Source organism: Sebastes fasciatus, chromosome 6, assembly GCF_043250625.1.
Source record: "Sebastes fasciatus isolate fSebFas1 chromosome 6, fSebFas1.pri, whole genome shotgun sequence".
NCBI lineage: Eukaryota > Metazoa > Chordata > Actinopteri > Perciformes > Sebastidae > Sebastes > Sebastes fasciatus.
The window spans coordinates 20,017,024-20,030,346 of record NC_133800.1 but is presented as its reverse complement, the minus strand read 5'-3'; the positions used below and the strand labels follow the sequence as shown (position 1 = coordinate 20,030,346).

Genomic DNA, 13,323 nt, shown 5'->3' with positions numbered 1-13,323 from the left:
GGAGAACATTACTATGCTTGTCTGGAAAAAAAGTGCAGTATAAAAACCTGTCTGAACTTGATTATTTTATCAGTCAAAGTGGGAGTCAGTGAATGCAAACTTTCAAAAGTGCATTATCATTATCACAAGGGAAAAATTAATATTGCAATAGTAAAAAATGTCAATACAAATGTCAGTAAATTGCTGCTATATGCTGAATGTCCTTGAGTAGGCTCCGTTGCTCTTTCAGTTTGAGGAAGTTTCTTGTAAATACATTTTTGACCTCTCTCTGTGTTGCTCTTAGTTTGTCAGCCTTTTTCTTTACAGAATATATTCTGTCAGTCTTGTCAGTCATAAGATGTCTTTTTCAACCTTCCTCCTCTCTGCCTGTCTTGTGTTTTGGCCCTCTCTCTCTCCCCTTCCGTGTTGGATACAGGAACTATTGATGTTTAAACTAAGTGGAAGCAGCACAAACTCGTCCAGTAATCCTCCTCACTTGGTGAACTTTGACCTTGGCTCTGAGAGTCATGCGGACACTGCCGGTTTCAACCCTCTCCACCGATTTGACCACGTTGGCAACAAGAAGCTGGATCAGGTTCGTCAAGCATTTTTAGGTCATTATTACAGCTTATTTTGGTAGCAAATCGTGTATTTATTTTAGCTCTATGAAATGTCTTTGATGGGGCTGCACGGTGGTGCAGTGGTTAGCACTGGCGCCTCACAGCTAGAGGGTTGCAGGTTCGAATCCGGCTTGGGACCCTTCTGTGTGGAGTTTGCATGTTCTCCCCGTGTTGGCGTGGGTTTTCTCCGGGTACTCCGGTTTCCTCCCACAGTCCAAAGACATGCAGGTTAGGTTAATTGTGGACTCTAAATTACCCGTAGGTGTGAGTGTGAGCGTGAATGGTTGTCTGTCTCTATGTCAGCCCTGCGATGGACTGGCGACCTGTCCAGGGTGTACCCTGCCTTCGCCCAATGTCGGCTGGGATCGGCTCCAGCCCCCCCGCGACCCCTAACGGGATAAGCGGTTGCAGATGGATGGATGGATGGAAATGTCTTTGATATTCTCCTGATTATCGGAGCTTCTTCATGTTTCTACACTTTGTACTGTGTGGGTGTACTTGTGATGTGCAGGGCGGCGTCGTTTCAACTTCCTCCCAAGGCCAGAAGCTTAATGTTGAAGGTTAGGAGCTGTTTGAGTCTCTAGTGAACTGGATACTGTGGCAATCTCTGAAGTTGTCAGGTCTTTCTGGGGCTCGGCTTTCCTATTCTCCATAGGTCGCTGCCTTTTCCAGGCACGAGTTTTAGGCTGGCAGGAAGAAAAGAACACTGAAAAGGTGAAAAGATGAGAGAAGATTTCTTTTTTCATAAAAGACTGAGTAATGTTGAAGGAGAGCGCAGTCTTAAAGTGCACTTCTTTGGGGGCTTTGAACCATGTACCCTCTTACCCCGAATCCCCAGGAGTGCCACCGTGATGTTCAGTTAATTGTTAGATTTTCTTCTCCATAAAGGGGAGAACTCTAGCTACAGGTAGTTTAACTCAACGTGAGAGTTTTTCTCTCCTACTATCAAGGGAAATACTGCCGATATCACACAAAACAATCAACAGAAGCTAGTATTTCCTAAAGACAGGCTTGTGTGTGTCTTTTTACTTTTTAAAAATGGATTAGATGTACTTATACACACATTACATCCCTTGTAATGTAGCTGTGTCGCCGCTATTGTTTCTCAAGAACAGACACGTTTTAATCCTGAGACTTGGCCTGTTTTCGGCTTATCACAGGAGGCTGAATAGCTTTGCATAGAAACACCCTATTAAGAGAATGATTAAAATGCCTTCTCCGCTTCAGGTGCCTGTGTTGTTTGTCAAATAAAATGGAGGGTGGAGGGGGGAGAGAAAAAAAAGTTACATCCATCAATCACCTATGAGGAAGGAGCAGAGGAGGGGGGGGGGGATAGATGGATGGAGGGAACGAGTGGAGTTCTCTTCCTTTTGTCAATAAAACTCAGCCTGGAGTTAAGAGTGACATTTTGGCAATCAAAGCAATCTGATTTTTATTTGCTTTCCCAATATGGTGCTAGTGCCAAGTGTGTTTGTGTGTGTGTTTACAAAAAAGAGAGAGAGATGGGGAGAGAGAGAGAGAAGGAGAAAGGGGGGTTGGCGGGGTGCCATTGAAGATGGTAAGAAGAAAAAAAACAAGCCAAGCAGTCACAAGAGTAACGACTCCCTCCCAAAATTGATTTATCTTTCTATAAATGATGGCTACATCCCCCCAAATGGATTTATAAATTAATTGCTGTCTTATTGGAATAAAAACCTTCTTGTGCGGACATGATTGATCGCCCGGTGTCGGTAGCCCGCGCTGGGGACCCCCCTCCTCCTTTGTTAGTGGGTCCCAGCTGGAGCGGTAATGCACTGATGGTATTAACCCTGATTAATAACTAACAATACGCTATCCTCATACATCAACAGAGTGCAGTGGTCGGCTGGGCGTGGGACTGGCCGAGGCTGCTGCCAGCCTATCAGGGCATGAGTCGGGTCACCTTCAAAACTCTGCTGGCCAACAGGTAAAACACTGATTTCACTTGTTACAGACACACACTGACGGCTCTGTGTGTGTGTGTGTGTGTGTGTGTGTGTGTGTGTGTGTGTGTGTGTGTGTGTGTGCACATGCAAATGCAAGAGCTTTTGTGTTTTCATGTTTTTATTATGAGCCTCACAGGTGTTTTTTTGAGCAGTCTTTTCATGAAATAAAAGCCGCGCTCCACAGAGGCATGTGCTGCATCATGCAGTGTCTTTACCTGTACAAAATGAGCCGTTCACTTGGGACTCCGGAGGAAAGTTTCCCCTCCACCCCCCGAATTCCCTGTTTGACTTAACTTCGGCATAAGCTCCAGTCACTGGGGATCGTATAGCCTCTTCATCAGAGTTTCAAACTTCCACTTTGTTCAAAGGGCAAGGGCTCCTGTGGCTTCCACAATGGAGACTTAGAAAAAGGATATTGGAGTGCTATAACATCCTGTGTGTGTTGAATCATGGGATCCTCTCTTTGTTAATGCACATGTGTGGCTGACTATTTTGCATGAACAGAATGTTTTTCAGTAATTGCGTTACTCTTTGGGTACTTTTCAGGCCTTTAAAACAACCAGAAAGGTAGTTTGAGATGGGAAAAAAAAGCGGCTAGCTCAGATCTTAGTGTCATCTGATTGAAGAGTTTTTCGTCCACCACTCCTGTCCCATCCTCCCCCTCCTCTCCTGCTCTGCTCTGCAATGGGCATAAATATTTATGCAGGTATGTGACACATATTAGATGGCAATACTTCAGGCTGTTCCCCGCTCTCCATTCACAGCTGTCACGCTGCCAGCTATCGGGGAGCCATGGGGCTACTGCACCTTGTCTCCACGCCTATACGCCCAATCCATTCTAAATCACCGCCATTGTAACACACACACACACCTTTCTAACAAAGGGCACGCTCTGCATCTGCCAAGGACACAGGTCTAATAAGGGTGAAGTACGCGGCGCTGTGCTGTGCTGTGACGAGCTTTGTCGCCTTCGTGCCTCTACCCCCTCTTCCCACACACACACACACACTCCATTCTTCCTCCCCTTATTTGCTGCTTTGTTGCATGTTAAAACAGATACTGTCATTGCTTGACTGAGCCAAATTAGTGTTGGGGCATACATGAATAGAAACTGAATGAAGTGGATATGAAGTCAGATAGGAAGAGAGAGAGAGTAAAAAAAGAGATTGGACGCATTTTGAGTGACACGGAAAGAGAGAGAAGTCGATACTGACAAGGAAGGAAGGATGGGAGTGGGAGGGGGGTAAAGGTTATATAATTCACCCTAATCTCACAGTATCAAAGTGGCTGAGATTCTGCCATTTGCCTCATTAGCCTCTCTTTGTTGGGCCAGAGGAGCAGATTTCATGGAGGATTTTGGAGAATGGCTTTGGTTCTGCCTGAGACGCTCGCACAGAGCAGGAAGTTAGTTTCACGGCTGGCGACATGTAAGCTGTCAAAGTTTTCCTCAGATCCATCTCCGACTCAAAAAAAAGATATTTCTCGAGCTATAGAAGACCATTCTTGGGATAAGCGCACTGATGTCGGATCCACTGATCCATTTGTTAGTGCAGATAAGGATAATGCTTTCTGCATAACCGCAGACTGAAGTGCCCTCGGCTGTTTTCACAGAGGCTTCGCAACAATTACTCTTTCGCTCCCTCCAGTCGCCGGACAAACCAGAGGATACAATCTCACACTCTTGACAATGTGAATAGTAACGACACTATCTCATACTGAATAAAAACACCTATCACTGTGACCTTGTGATGTTCTGTGTTTCCTGTCTTATGAGTTTTAGTCTCCTTGAATGACTTCCCTTCCCCGTACACAGCCAATATATTTTTTTCGCTCCCTTGACTGTGTGAGTTAGCAGCGTGGCCCATTGGCCTCCTATATATTGTTACAGTGGCAGGACAGTTATTGTGCCCAGGGTTTATATCACATTCTAATGGAGCAAGGCTATGAGTTAAGGGCGCTAGGCTTTTACACCGGGGCTGTTAAATCACTGTTCAGATGACTTCATTAGCAGAGCAGGACACATGCTGAGACACTTGCGCCTGCACACACACACACACACACACACACACACACACACACACACACACACACACACACACACACACACACACACACACACACACACACACACATAAACACACACACATACAGACACTTTCGCCCTGCTACCTTGACGGTGTAGCCAGACAGGAGGGAGAGTGGATTTATACAGGTGTGTGTGTCCTTCTTTGTCACCTGTCACTTTGGCTCCCTCAGCACGATGGCTCATCCATCATCTGCAGATTGAGCTTTTCAGCAGAAACCAGACTGATTAATACTACCCGAGGACCCCCAGGGTTGACTGGCTGACTGGCTGACCTGGCTCCCTGGCAGGCTGCAAGTTTGAATGGATAGATGGACGACTTGTGGGTGGGCTTAACTTTTTAGCCTGCTTATTTGCTGGCTAAATGGCTGCCTAACTGGTGGACTGCCTTAGTTAATTGCTGACTGGTTAGTGCAGAAGCAGTGATTAGTGGAATAGTTTAGGTGGATTAGTGACAGGCTGAAAGGTATTTTGACTGAATGGTTAGGAGGCTGACTAGCCTGTTGGCCTTTTTTGATAAATGGCAGGTCTGGAAAGTGGATTGATGGATAGATGATGGACTGACTGACTGACTGGGGGGATAACCGGTTGACTGAAAGCCAGTCTGAGGCTCGCAGCCCAGTTTTACCCACATCAGCCGGTCCTATAAAGAATCTGTAATTGTATCTACACAGTCTTTTATTCCTTACAAATTTCCATAGATTTTTTGTTTCCTCTCCTCTTACACCTTTGTTTTCATAACCCCATCTTAATCATCTTAACCATAGACTGTATAAAAAGATGAACGACATGACAGCTCTACAAAAGTGAAACTAAAACATCTGGATCGCTGACTTTATATACAGTCTATGGTCTTAACACAATCTTTCTAGACTTAATTCATGTCACTTAGCCCACTGGTTCCCAACCTGGGGGTCCTGACCCCTACGAGGGGTCGCTAAAGCTTCACAAGTGGTCATGAGGGGTTAAGGGGGTTTAAGACAACTTATAAAAAAAGAAAATAGTTGGCCTATACCTCAGCATAATAAATGTTGTTATCTTTAAAGTTTAGATTGTTATTTAAGATATAAACTTAAAAAAAGAGAGAGCCTTCTCTCTCTCTGTGCTAAACAGCCTCGTCTTGCTTCAGAAAAGAACACAGTTAAAACAGACAAAGAACTAATAGAACACTGGCCAAGCATCAGGGAGAAGAAAACACTGAATTTGTCAAAAAAGAAGCCCATTAAATATGTATGATTGTTCAAATAAAAAAAAAAAAAACATAATAAAGAGAATTGTATTAAAAGCTCCTTAAAGTTTTACACAAACTTCCTGCAGTTCTTACGTTCACTATTTGGGTTAATTGTACACTTTATCAGTTTCTCTGTACTGTTATTGTTATGCAATGAATATAATGTGAAATATCCATAAGATATGTCACTTAGTCAGGGATTGTCAGGGTCCCTTTGGAAAAAAGGTTGGAACCACTTAGCCTCTATACACCATTGTACAGTTGACTAATGAAAGAGTTATACTGCAGAAACACCACCTCGTATAGCATTCAATAATCAAGGTCCATGACAGACCTCAATAGGACTGATATCACCCATCCTGATGTGTATTCACTCAGTTCTTTTATCGTGAGTCTAGCAGCTTTAAAGCAAGGCTCTTTTATGAGATGCCGGAATCAATGACATTACATACGCAGGTTAAATATACGCTTGACGTTTCACCTTGAACAGATTGCGCACCGAGGGTTTTGTGTTAATTGTCATGATCTACGGATTGAAATGTGTCCGCATTGTCTCACGCTTTGACTTCCAAGTATGAGCCTTCATTCGCTGTAGAAGCATAGAGTCAAAGTGCTAAGTGATTCAACTGATACGGAATAGTTTCTCTTCAACTAGCGATCTATGGATAACTCATCTGCTTTGCCCTTGGTTACACTTTGAAATCCTCTTTTCTTTAGTGAACACTTGTAAGTCTATCAGCGCATACTTTAGTACGGTGACAGTGAAAAGCAACACAACCTCTACGTACTGTAGGTTGGAATTAATGGCAGCAATGCTGGCCCTTTCTCTTTCTTATTCTAACTCTCATTGTGTCACAACGCCTTCATCAACCCTGAGTCTTTTCTGTCATTTTTCTTTTCCATCCGAGCAAAATAAAGCAAATCTCTGAAAGAAGTGAGGAGTATTGCCACAGAAGAAAGTCACATTTTAACTGTCATCTGCCAAGGTGACTTTTCGAGACACTTTCCTTGTGTCTGTATGTCAGAGAAGGTCCTCTGACCTGGTTGATAAGGGGTGGCCAAGTATGAGGGATGAAGCTTGATGTGTCACAGGGCGGCTCCTCCACTCCATCATAAGGACCTAATATCCTCCAAGGACATTCATGCTTACATCTACGACGCTGGTCCACCGCTCCAGGTACCGTCTCCTAGAACCGGCATGGGACAACACTTCATACATTGGCCAGCAAATAGTAGATATGCTGTGTCTTGTGCTATCTTTACAGCTAACGCTCTAAGTAAGCACTCGTTCACGCAATTTTATTTCACACGTTGACAATAAGAGAGTACTAGCAGCATTGACCCACAGATTTGGTACCTTAATATGGTAAGCTACACTGTAACTACTGAACACTAAAGCATTTCCCCCGCATTGTCTCATTGTTGCCGTTACCCCTCAGGTCCATAACAATAGCAGTTTGTGGAAAAATGCCAGTCTGTGGCATTCTCTTGCTTGAGCGGCTCCTTAAATTGCAGCGATAGACGCTTGTGCTTTCAGGAAGTGGGCAATCGCCATCTGTTCCCGGGCTCTGCCATATGGCGGGCCTTTTTCTCGGGGAATAAAATAAAAACAAATATGTCAGAATGTTCGTCTTCCTCCACGGACGCTGATCAACCTGGGGAGAAGCTGGATCTCAGTGTGTCTGGATTAATGGTCTTACTTTACGCTTCAGGGAATGAGGGGAGTGTGTGCTTGTGGTTGGTGGGGCTTTGTGTGTATGTGTGTGTGTGTGTGTGTGTGTGTGTGAATACATGAGCATGCCTGTGCGAGGGTATGCACACGCTAATGCACATTTATGTACCTGGAAGTATTTCTGCAATCATTTATCTGACTTAAAGGGGCGATGTTACCGTACCATTTGGAGCAGTTGGTTGCCCTAGTCTTGGAAGCATTAAACAACGCAGGAGGAAAAGAGCTTCAAGGTTAGCCGGAGTGACATCTCATGGCTGCCGCTGCCAAAGAAACAAGAAGAAACGCTCTCAAGCCATCATCAGGCTCTCCGTCTTGCGAGGCCAGGAATTCAAAAGACTTGTCACTTTTGAAAATCAGGAGAGTGTGATGTGTCATTGAGGAAGGGCTTCTTTCTTCTCTCGTCGATCCCCTTGTGTGTGTCCCCTCTGCTGACTGACAGCTAGGGATGGGAGTTTGTGTTGGTGGAGACAGAATACATCTTTTGTCTGCTTGGTTATACATGGTGTGTTTTGTCTTCGCTACCCCTGGACAGCGCTGACACATTGAGGTTTTCATTAGCCGTAAGCAGGTGGCGGAGGAGCTTGTGCGCACGAGTCTGTTTCCAAAGCCTGCCCGCGTGCATCTGCACTGCACCAACTTGTATACTGTATGCATATCATGGAGGGCGTACATGTGTCCGCCTGCGTGTGTGTGAACGTTCGCTCTTGTATTTCTGTGTGAGTGTGTGATATTTGGAGGTTTGCTCCAAAGGCGAATAAATCAGTGATGCCTGGGATAAGGCCGTGGCCCCTCCTCAAACTGCACAGACAAGCTGAGAGGCTCATTAATCAAACGGCCAGTCACAGATGTGATGGCTTCCACACAAACCGCCAGCAGACTGTGAAAGTCACATCCAACAGAGTCAACTGTCAGCCAGGCAGGCAGGCCGGCCGCACTTTTCCTCTCTCTCCCCCCCTCTCTCTTTCCCCTCTGTTGTATTCATCTCTCAGTCTCCCTTTACCTCTTCTCACCTCCAGCGTGATGCCTCGGTGTGATACATCTGAAATATTTGTCTTGTCCCTCTAAAAACGATCTGGAGGGTCGAGGCAAATCTATCTTCTCGGAGAGTGGTCATGGTCAAACCATTCTAGAGACACGAAGCATCCGTCATTACTGCACACTGCTCTGTTCTCTGTGGTTACAGCAGACTATACTATGTCGTGCAACACGGTTGAACAATATATTTTCCAACCTTGGCTATCCAGAATCTTTTGTAACCTAAATATCCCAGGTCAATACATACTGTTCACTGTGTCCAGCTCTAAGTGTATATGCTGACAAAGTAAGAACTTATTCACCTGTAATTTCCACTGTACAGAGCATTCAGGGCTACATTCAGGAGTAAAATGTGCATGCCTCCTTCATGGATATGCAGCCGTTTGTAAATGAGTTTTCCCATCTATTTCTGGTTATTATATCACACATCATATTCCAACCATTTCACTGCTGCAATCTCCACTCCCAAAGGGTTTGAATTGGTTACAATTGTTAACAACGGTTACAATAATATCACTATTCACTGACAGGATTGTCGGTGCACAGTGCTTACGCCACGAGGCAAGCTTCTCAACGGGATTATCTGGTTATCCCTCGTGCTTTTGTGAACTTTCTGCAGTTTCACCTGACCTCCTTTTCACAGATATTGTGATTTTGGATAATTTCATAACATAAATAGCAACCTCCCGTGATTGTTCCAGCTTCCGACCGTGGATGGATAAATAGTTGGAGAGACTGTGTAACACCAGAGCTAAATGAAAATACCACTTAATCTACTGCAAAGCCCTCCAAGGATGGAGAGGGATGCTGGATGGAACGGGGACAAAACAAAGCCAACCGTTCCTGATTAAAAATGGCAAGTCCCAAGGCTTCCCAAATACACTGGGGTATTTTAATGGTACAAATATAAAGACAGTGCTCCACGAGTCAATAGAAAGCTATGCTTTTGTCTTTGGCGTGTGTAATGGCGGTGGAGGGGAGGAATTTATGTTGTTACGACGCCAGGAGTTTGAGGATGACACCAGTTGGAGCATCACAAAGCGGAATTACTCTCTTGCAAGATCACTGTTTGCTACACAGACATTATGAGCAGCTATTTAAAACCAAGTTTTTATAAATATGAGCCATGATTCAGCAACTTTATGTCCTACTTAACACTTTTTTTTTTTTGTGTGAAAATGAGAAACAAAATTAATGACAACCCAGCGAGCAGCACGTTTGTCTGACCACGTGAAAGAAGGGTTTATGTTGATGTTAGTGGATTGAGATCTCTGGCTACCATCTCTTGTACCTCTTACTCAAAATGACGTGTGTCTCAAGAGAATGCAGATTGAGCCTTGCCACATTACATTGAGTGAAATTATAGGCTGTCATTATGAGCCTTGTGCAGTTGTATATAATCAATATAACTGCAATACCGCAACCACAAACACAAAAGCGTTCACTGAGACACTTTGCACTTGTTAGTTTCAGGTATTTTGGTTCCACGCCTAACTTTGGGAACTTTGTGGAAACTTTTGCTCAGAAAATCTAGTCTGTCCACTGGGTATTTGTTTTTTGTCAGCTCTGTCAGCAAAATAATTCCATATTTTGCCCCTGGAACCAGTTTTGTCAACCAGTTAAGACGGACTGGGACTCAGTTCAAGACACGATGGACTGTTTGACGCTGTTGCCATGTTTCCTGCTGATTTACTGAGTTGACTTTTTAGCTGACTGCAGCAGTCCATTGTCAAGAGCCAGACTGTGACCGTCTGTTCCAGTCCATCATATTCTCGCTATTCTAGTCCGTGTGCCATCTTTATTCAGACCCTCTGGAGGTGACGCCGAGTTAGGCTCCTAGCTTGCAGCATGCTTGATTGTTTGATGAGTTTATTGAAGGATTATACTGTAAAAACCAATGATGATATTTGTGTTTACTGAGTCAATACTGCAGTCAAGAAGAGCTGTGCTGCATATCAGTCATACAGTAATAGTGGTGGTGTTGATATTGCTAACGATTGAGTGAGCAACAGTAGTTTAAAACATACAAAGATAATTGTAAATGTGTATTTGCATATGTGTGTGTGCTGATGCACCATTGTAGCCCGGGTTGGAGAGATCATCCCTTTGCAAAAAAGTGTAGTTTATTTTCTGCCAAATATCACGTTCAAGGCGATGTAAGTCACTCTCTAAAGGGCATCATGCAGCTAAAAGCCTAAAACATAACGTCTGTGTGTGTGTGTGTGTGTGTGTGTGTGTGTGTGTGTGTGTGTGTGCACGCTCCTGTGTGAACGCGTGTGAGGGCGAGGGTTTGTTTTGGTGGTGCATCACGAGGTTGTATCCTGTCGCCAGGCTCATTAGCCCGTCGGCAGCGCCCGGGCCGCCTCAGCCAATCGCTGCTCTCCGCGCGGCTCTGCCATTTGCATGTGGTCCAGGAAGAGATAATTAGAGGGATCTCTGCCTGTCACTGTTAATCTGGGACTTAGTGAAGGGCTGTGACGCCGACATGCTGATGGACTGACACACACACACGCGCGCAGGGCAGCATCATACACACATTGGCATCCGATACACACAAACAAACGGCAAACGCAGTATACCTGCAGTCTTTATTAACTCTTTCTTTTTGACCTGTGATGGATACAGTTGTCTTTTTCTCCTATCTCCAATACCGCAGCATATTACACTAAAATAAATCAGAGCTCCTTCTCTGTTGGTATGTGAATGAAAGCATGTTGACTCAGTGGCTGTTTACACCAGTTGTACTATGCTGTTGACACAGGTTTTAGATCCCTGTTCAGATAGACTGTGCGCTTGTTGCTTCCCAAACAGGCAGAATGCTCGGTAAGCCTTTTGAACAAGCCCAGCTGTCAGCCCTATATACTTTCACACACACACACACACACACACACACACATCCGAACAAACATGTACATGTGCTCATGCGCTGGCATGTCCCCAGCCACGCACACACACACACGCCGAAAAAACACACAAACATCGCTCACACATCGCTGATTGGCAGGCCTCCTGTTTTCCCATAATTCCGACTGATTTATCCAATCAATCTCACTTGGAGGGCTGCTAAAGCGTTGAGTAATATTAAGAGTAGAACATGCGACAATTAAAACATCCTTCAGGTAATTACAGAGCTGGTTTAGCAGCAAACAACTGAGGCATTTTATACATTCAGCGTGTTGTGTTTTATTTGTACCTGTTTGATAGCTAATCGGAGGAAACGAGGTACATCTGTGAACGTTACCGCCTTTAATGCACATGTCGCACATTATGTAAAATATCATATCATTAGCTGAATGTGTCTATGCAAATATTGATCCTGTTCACCTAATTGAATATCAGAGACAGTGTCTCATCCTGTACAAGAAAATCCTGTGTAAAAGGCTTGTCACTGCAAAGCCTATTTTCCACCCAAATGACAGCTAGTCCTCTTTGCACACTGTGGGACTGTTTAATGGTGCATGTTGAGAGAGAGGGCGAGCGCCGTCGCTGACCTCACCCGTCCCGCTCTGTGACCCCGTGTCACCACTGATGACACATAATAGTTGACACTTGACTTTAGGGGCTCTTTAAGTGCCAAGAGTGCCCCAGGCCCTGGATTCATATTCTAATGCGGTCATCTTCTGCGCCTCCTGCACCTTTCATCCAGGAGCTCTCTCTACACTTGTTTCCACTTTTTCTTCGCCTTTCTTCATCACTCTCTCTTTCTTTCTTTGTCTTGTGTCACAGACGAAAACACACACGCAATCCCGCACACACATACGCACTAACACTGAGACCTACTCAGACACGCTTTCGCTGAATTGAAATAGCCTGTCCCGCCCTCCTGCCCCTGTGCCATTACAGGTAAGCACAGAGGTGCACTTGTCTTGACACTTGTCTTGACAAATCTATAGACAGCCAGAGCGACCACTCCAGCTGAAATCAACCCTCTGTTTTCATCCTCTCCTCTCCTCTCCTCAACAGTATCCTCTTTTATCCATACATGCATGTCTTGCTTTTATTTTATTTTATTTTATTTGAGTATTGTTTAGATTATAATGACTCTGATTCAGATTGTGCTTATCAATTCCTATCAATTAGAATCAAATCCTCAATTCTAATTTGAACAAACAGTATAATTTGAGTTGGCAAAAAAGATTTAGACAGCCATTTAAACATGTAAACTGTAAATTACAAGGTATTCTGTGAGAAGAATGTAATACACCATGCTCAAGGTGAGTGACGACAGTTGGATGAACCAGCATTAGCTAATAGGGAATTATGCCCAAAACCATTGCACCATGCTGCAATAAATGATTTACCATGCCAAACTGACTAACTCTCTCTTGCATGATATCATTTCCATTACATTTTTCTGTATCACTACGGTTTTATGCAAAGCTTAGTGACAACAGTAGCCGCATTAAGCAGATTAAACAAATGCATTGACGATTGTGGAACCTGTGACAGATGGAAGCACACTAAGTCCAAACTTCATTTTCAGGAATCCAAAAGCCCATTCTTAAAAGTGCTCTATACAATATCCAACAACGATTTGCTATGTAAAGATATAGAGGAGTAATGTCTACCTGAGCAGAGAATGAAGTCACTCTCCCTCTGTGTGTGTTGTAATCCGAGCTTCTCCTCGCTTTGTTGCCATAGCTGGGCCGGCCGTGCATACTTTTAGTGCATTTTTGTGC

The 13,323-nt window shown here is 44.3% G+C and overlaps 1 protein-coding gene across 4 annotated transcripts in view; it reads left to right on the top strand.

Annotated features, from left to right (window-relative positions):
• kiaa0825 (KIAA0825 ortholog) overlaps positions 1–13,323 on the top strand; it is a 127,974-nt gene that overhangs the window by 54,927 nt on the left and 59,724 nt on the right. For all 4 annotated transcript variants that reach the window (XM_074638270.1, XM_074638268.1, XM_074638269.1 and 1 more), the window contains 2 exons: positions 416–574; positions 2,450–2,544. In XM_074638270.1, the coding sequence (XP_074494371.1) occupies positions 416–574; positions 2,450–2,544 (254 nt within the window). The remainder of the gene's footprint in view (positions 1–415; positions 575–2,449; positions 2,545–13,323) is intronic.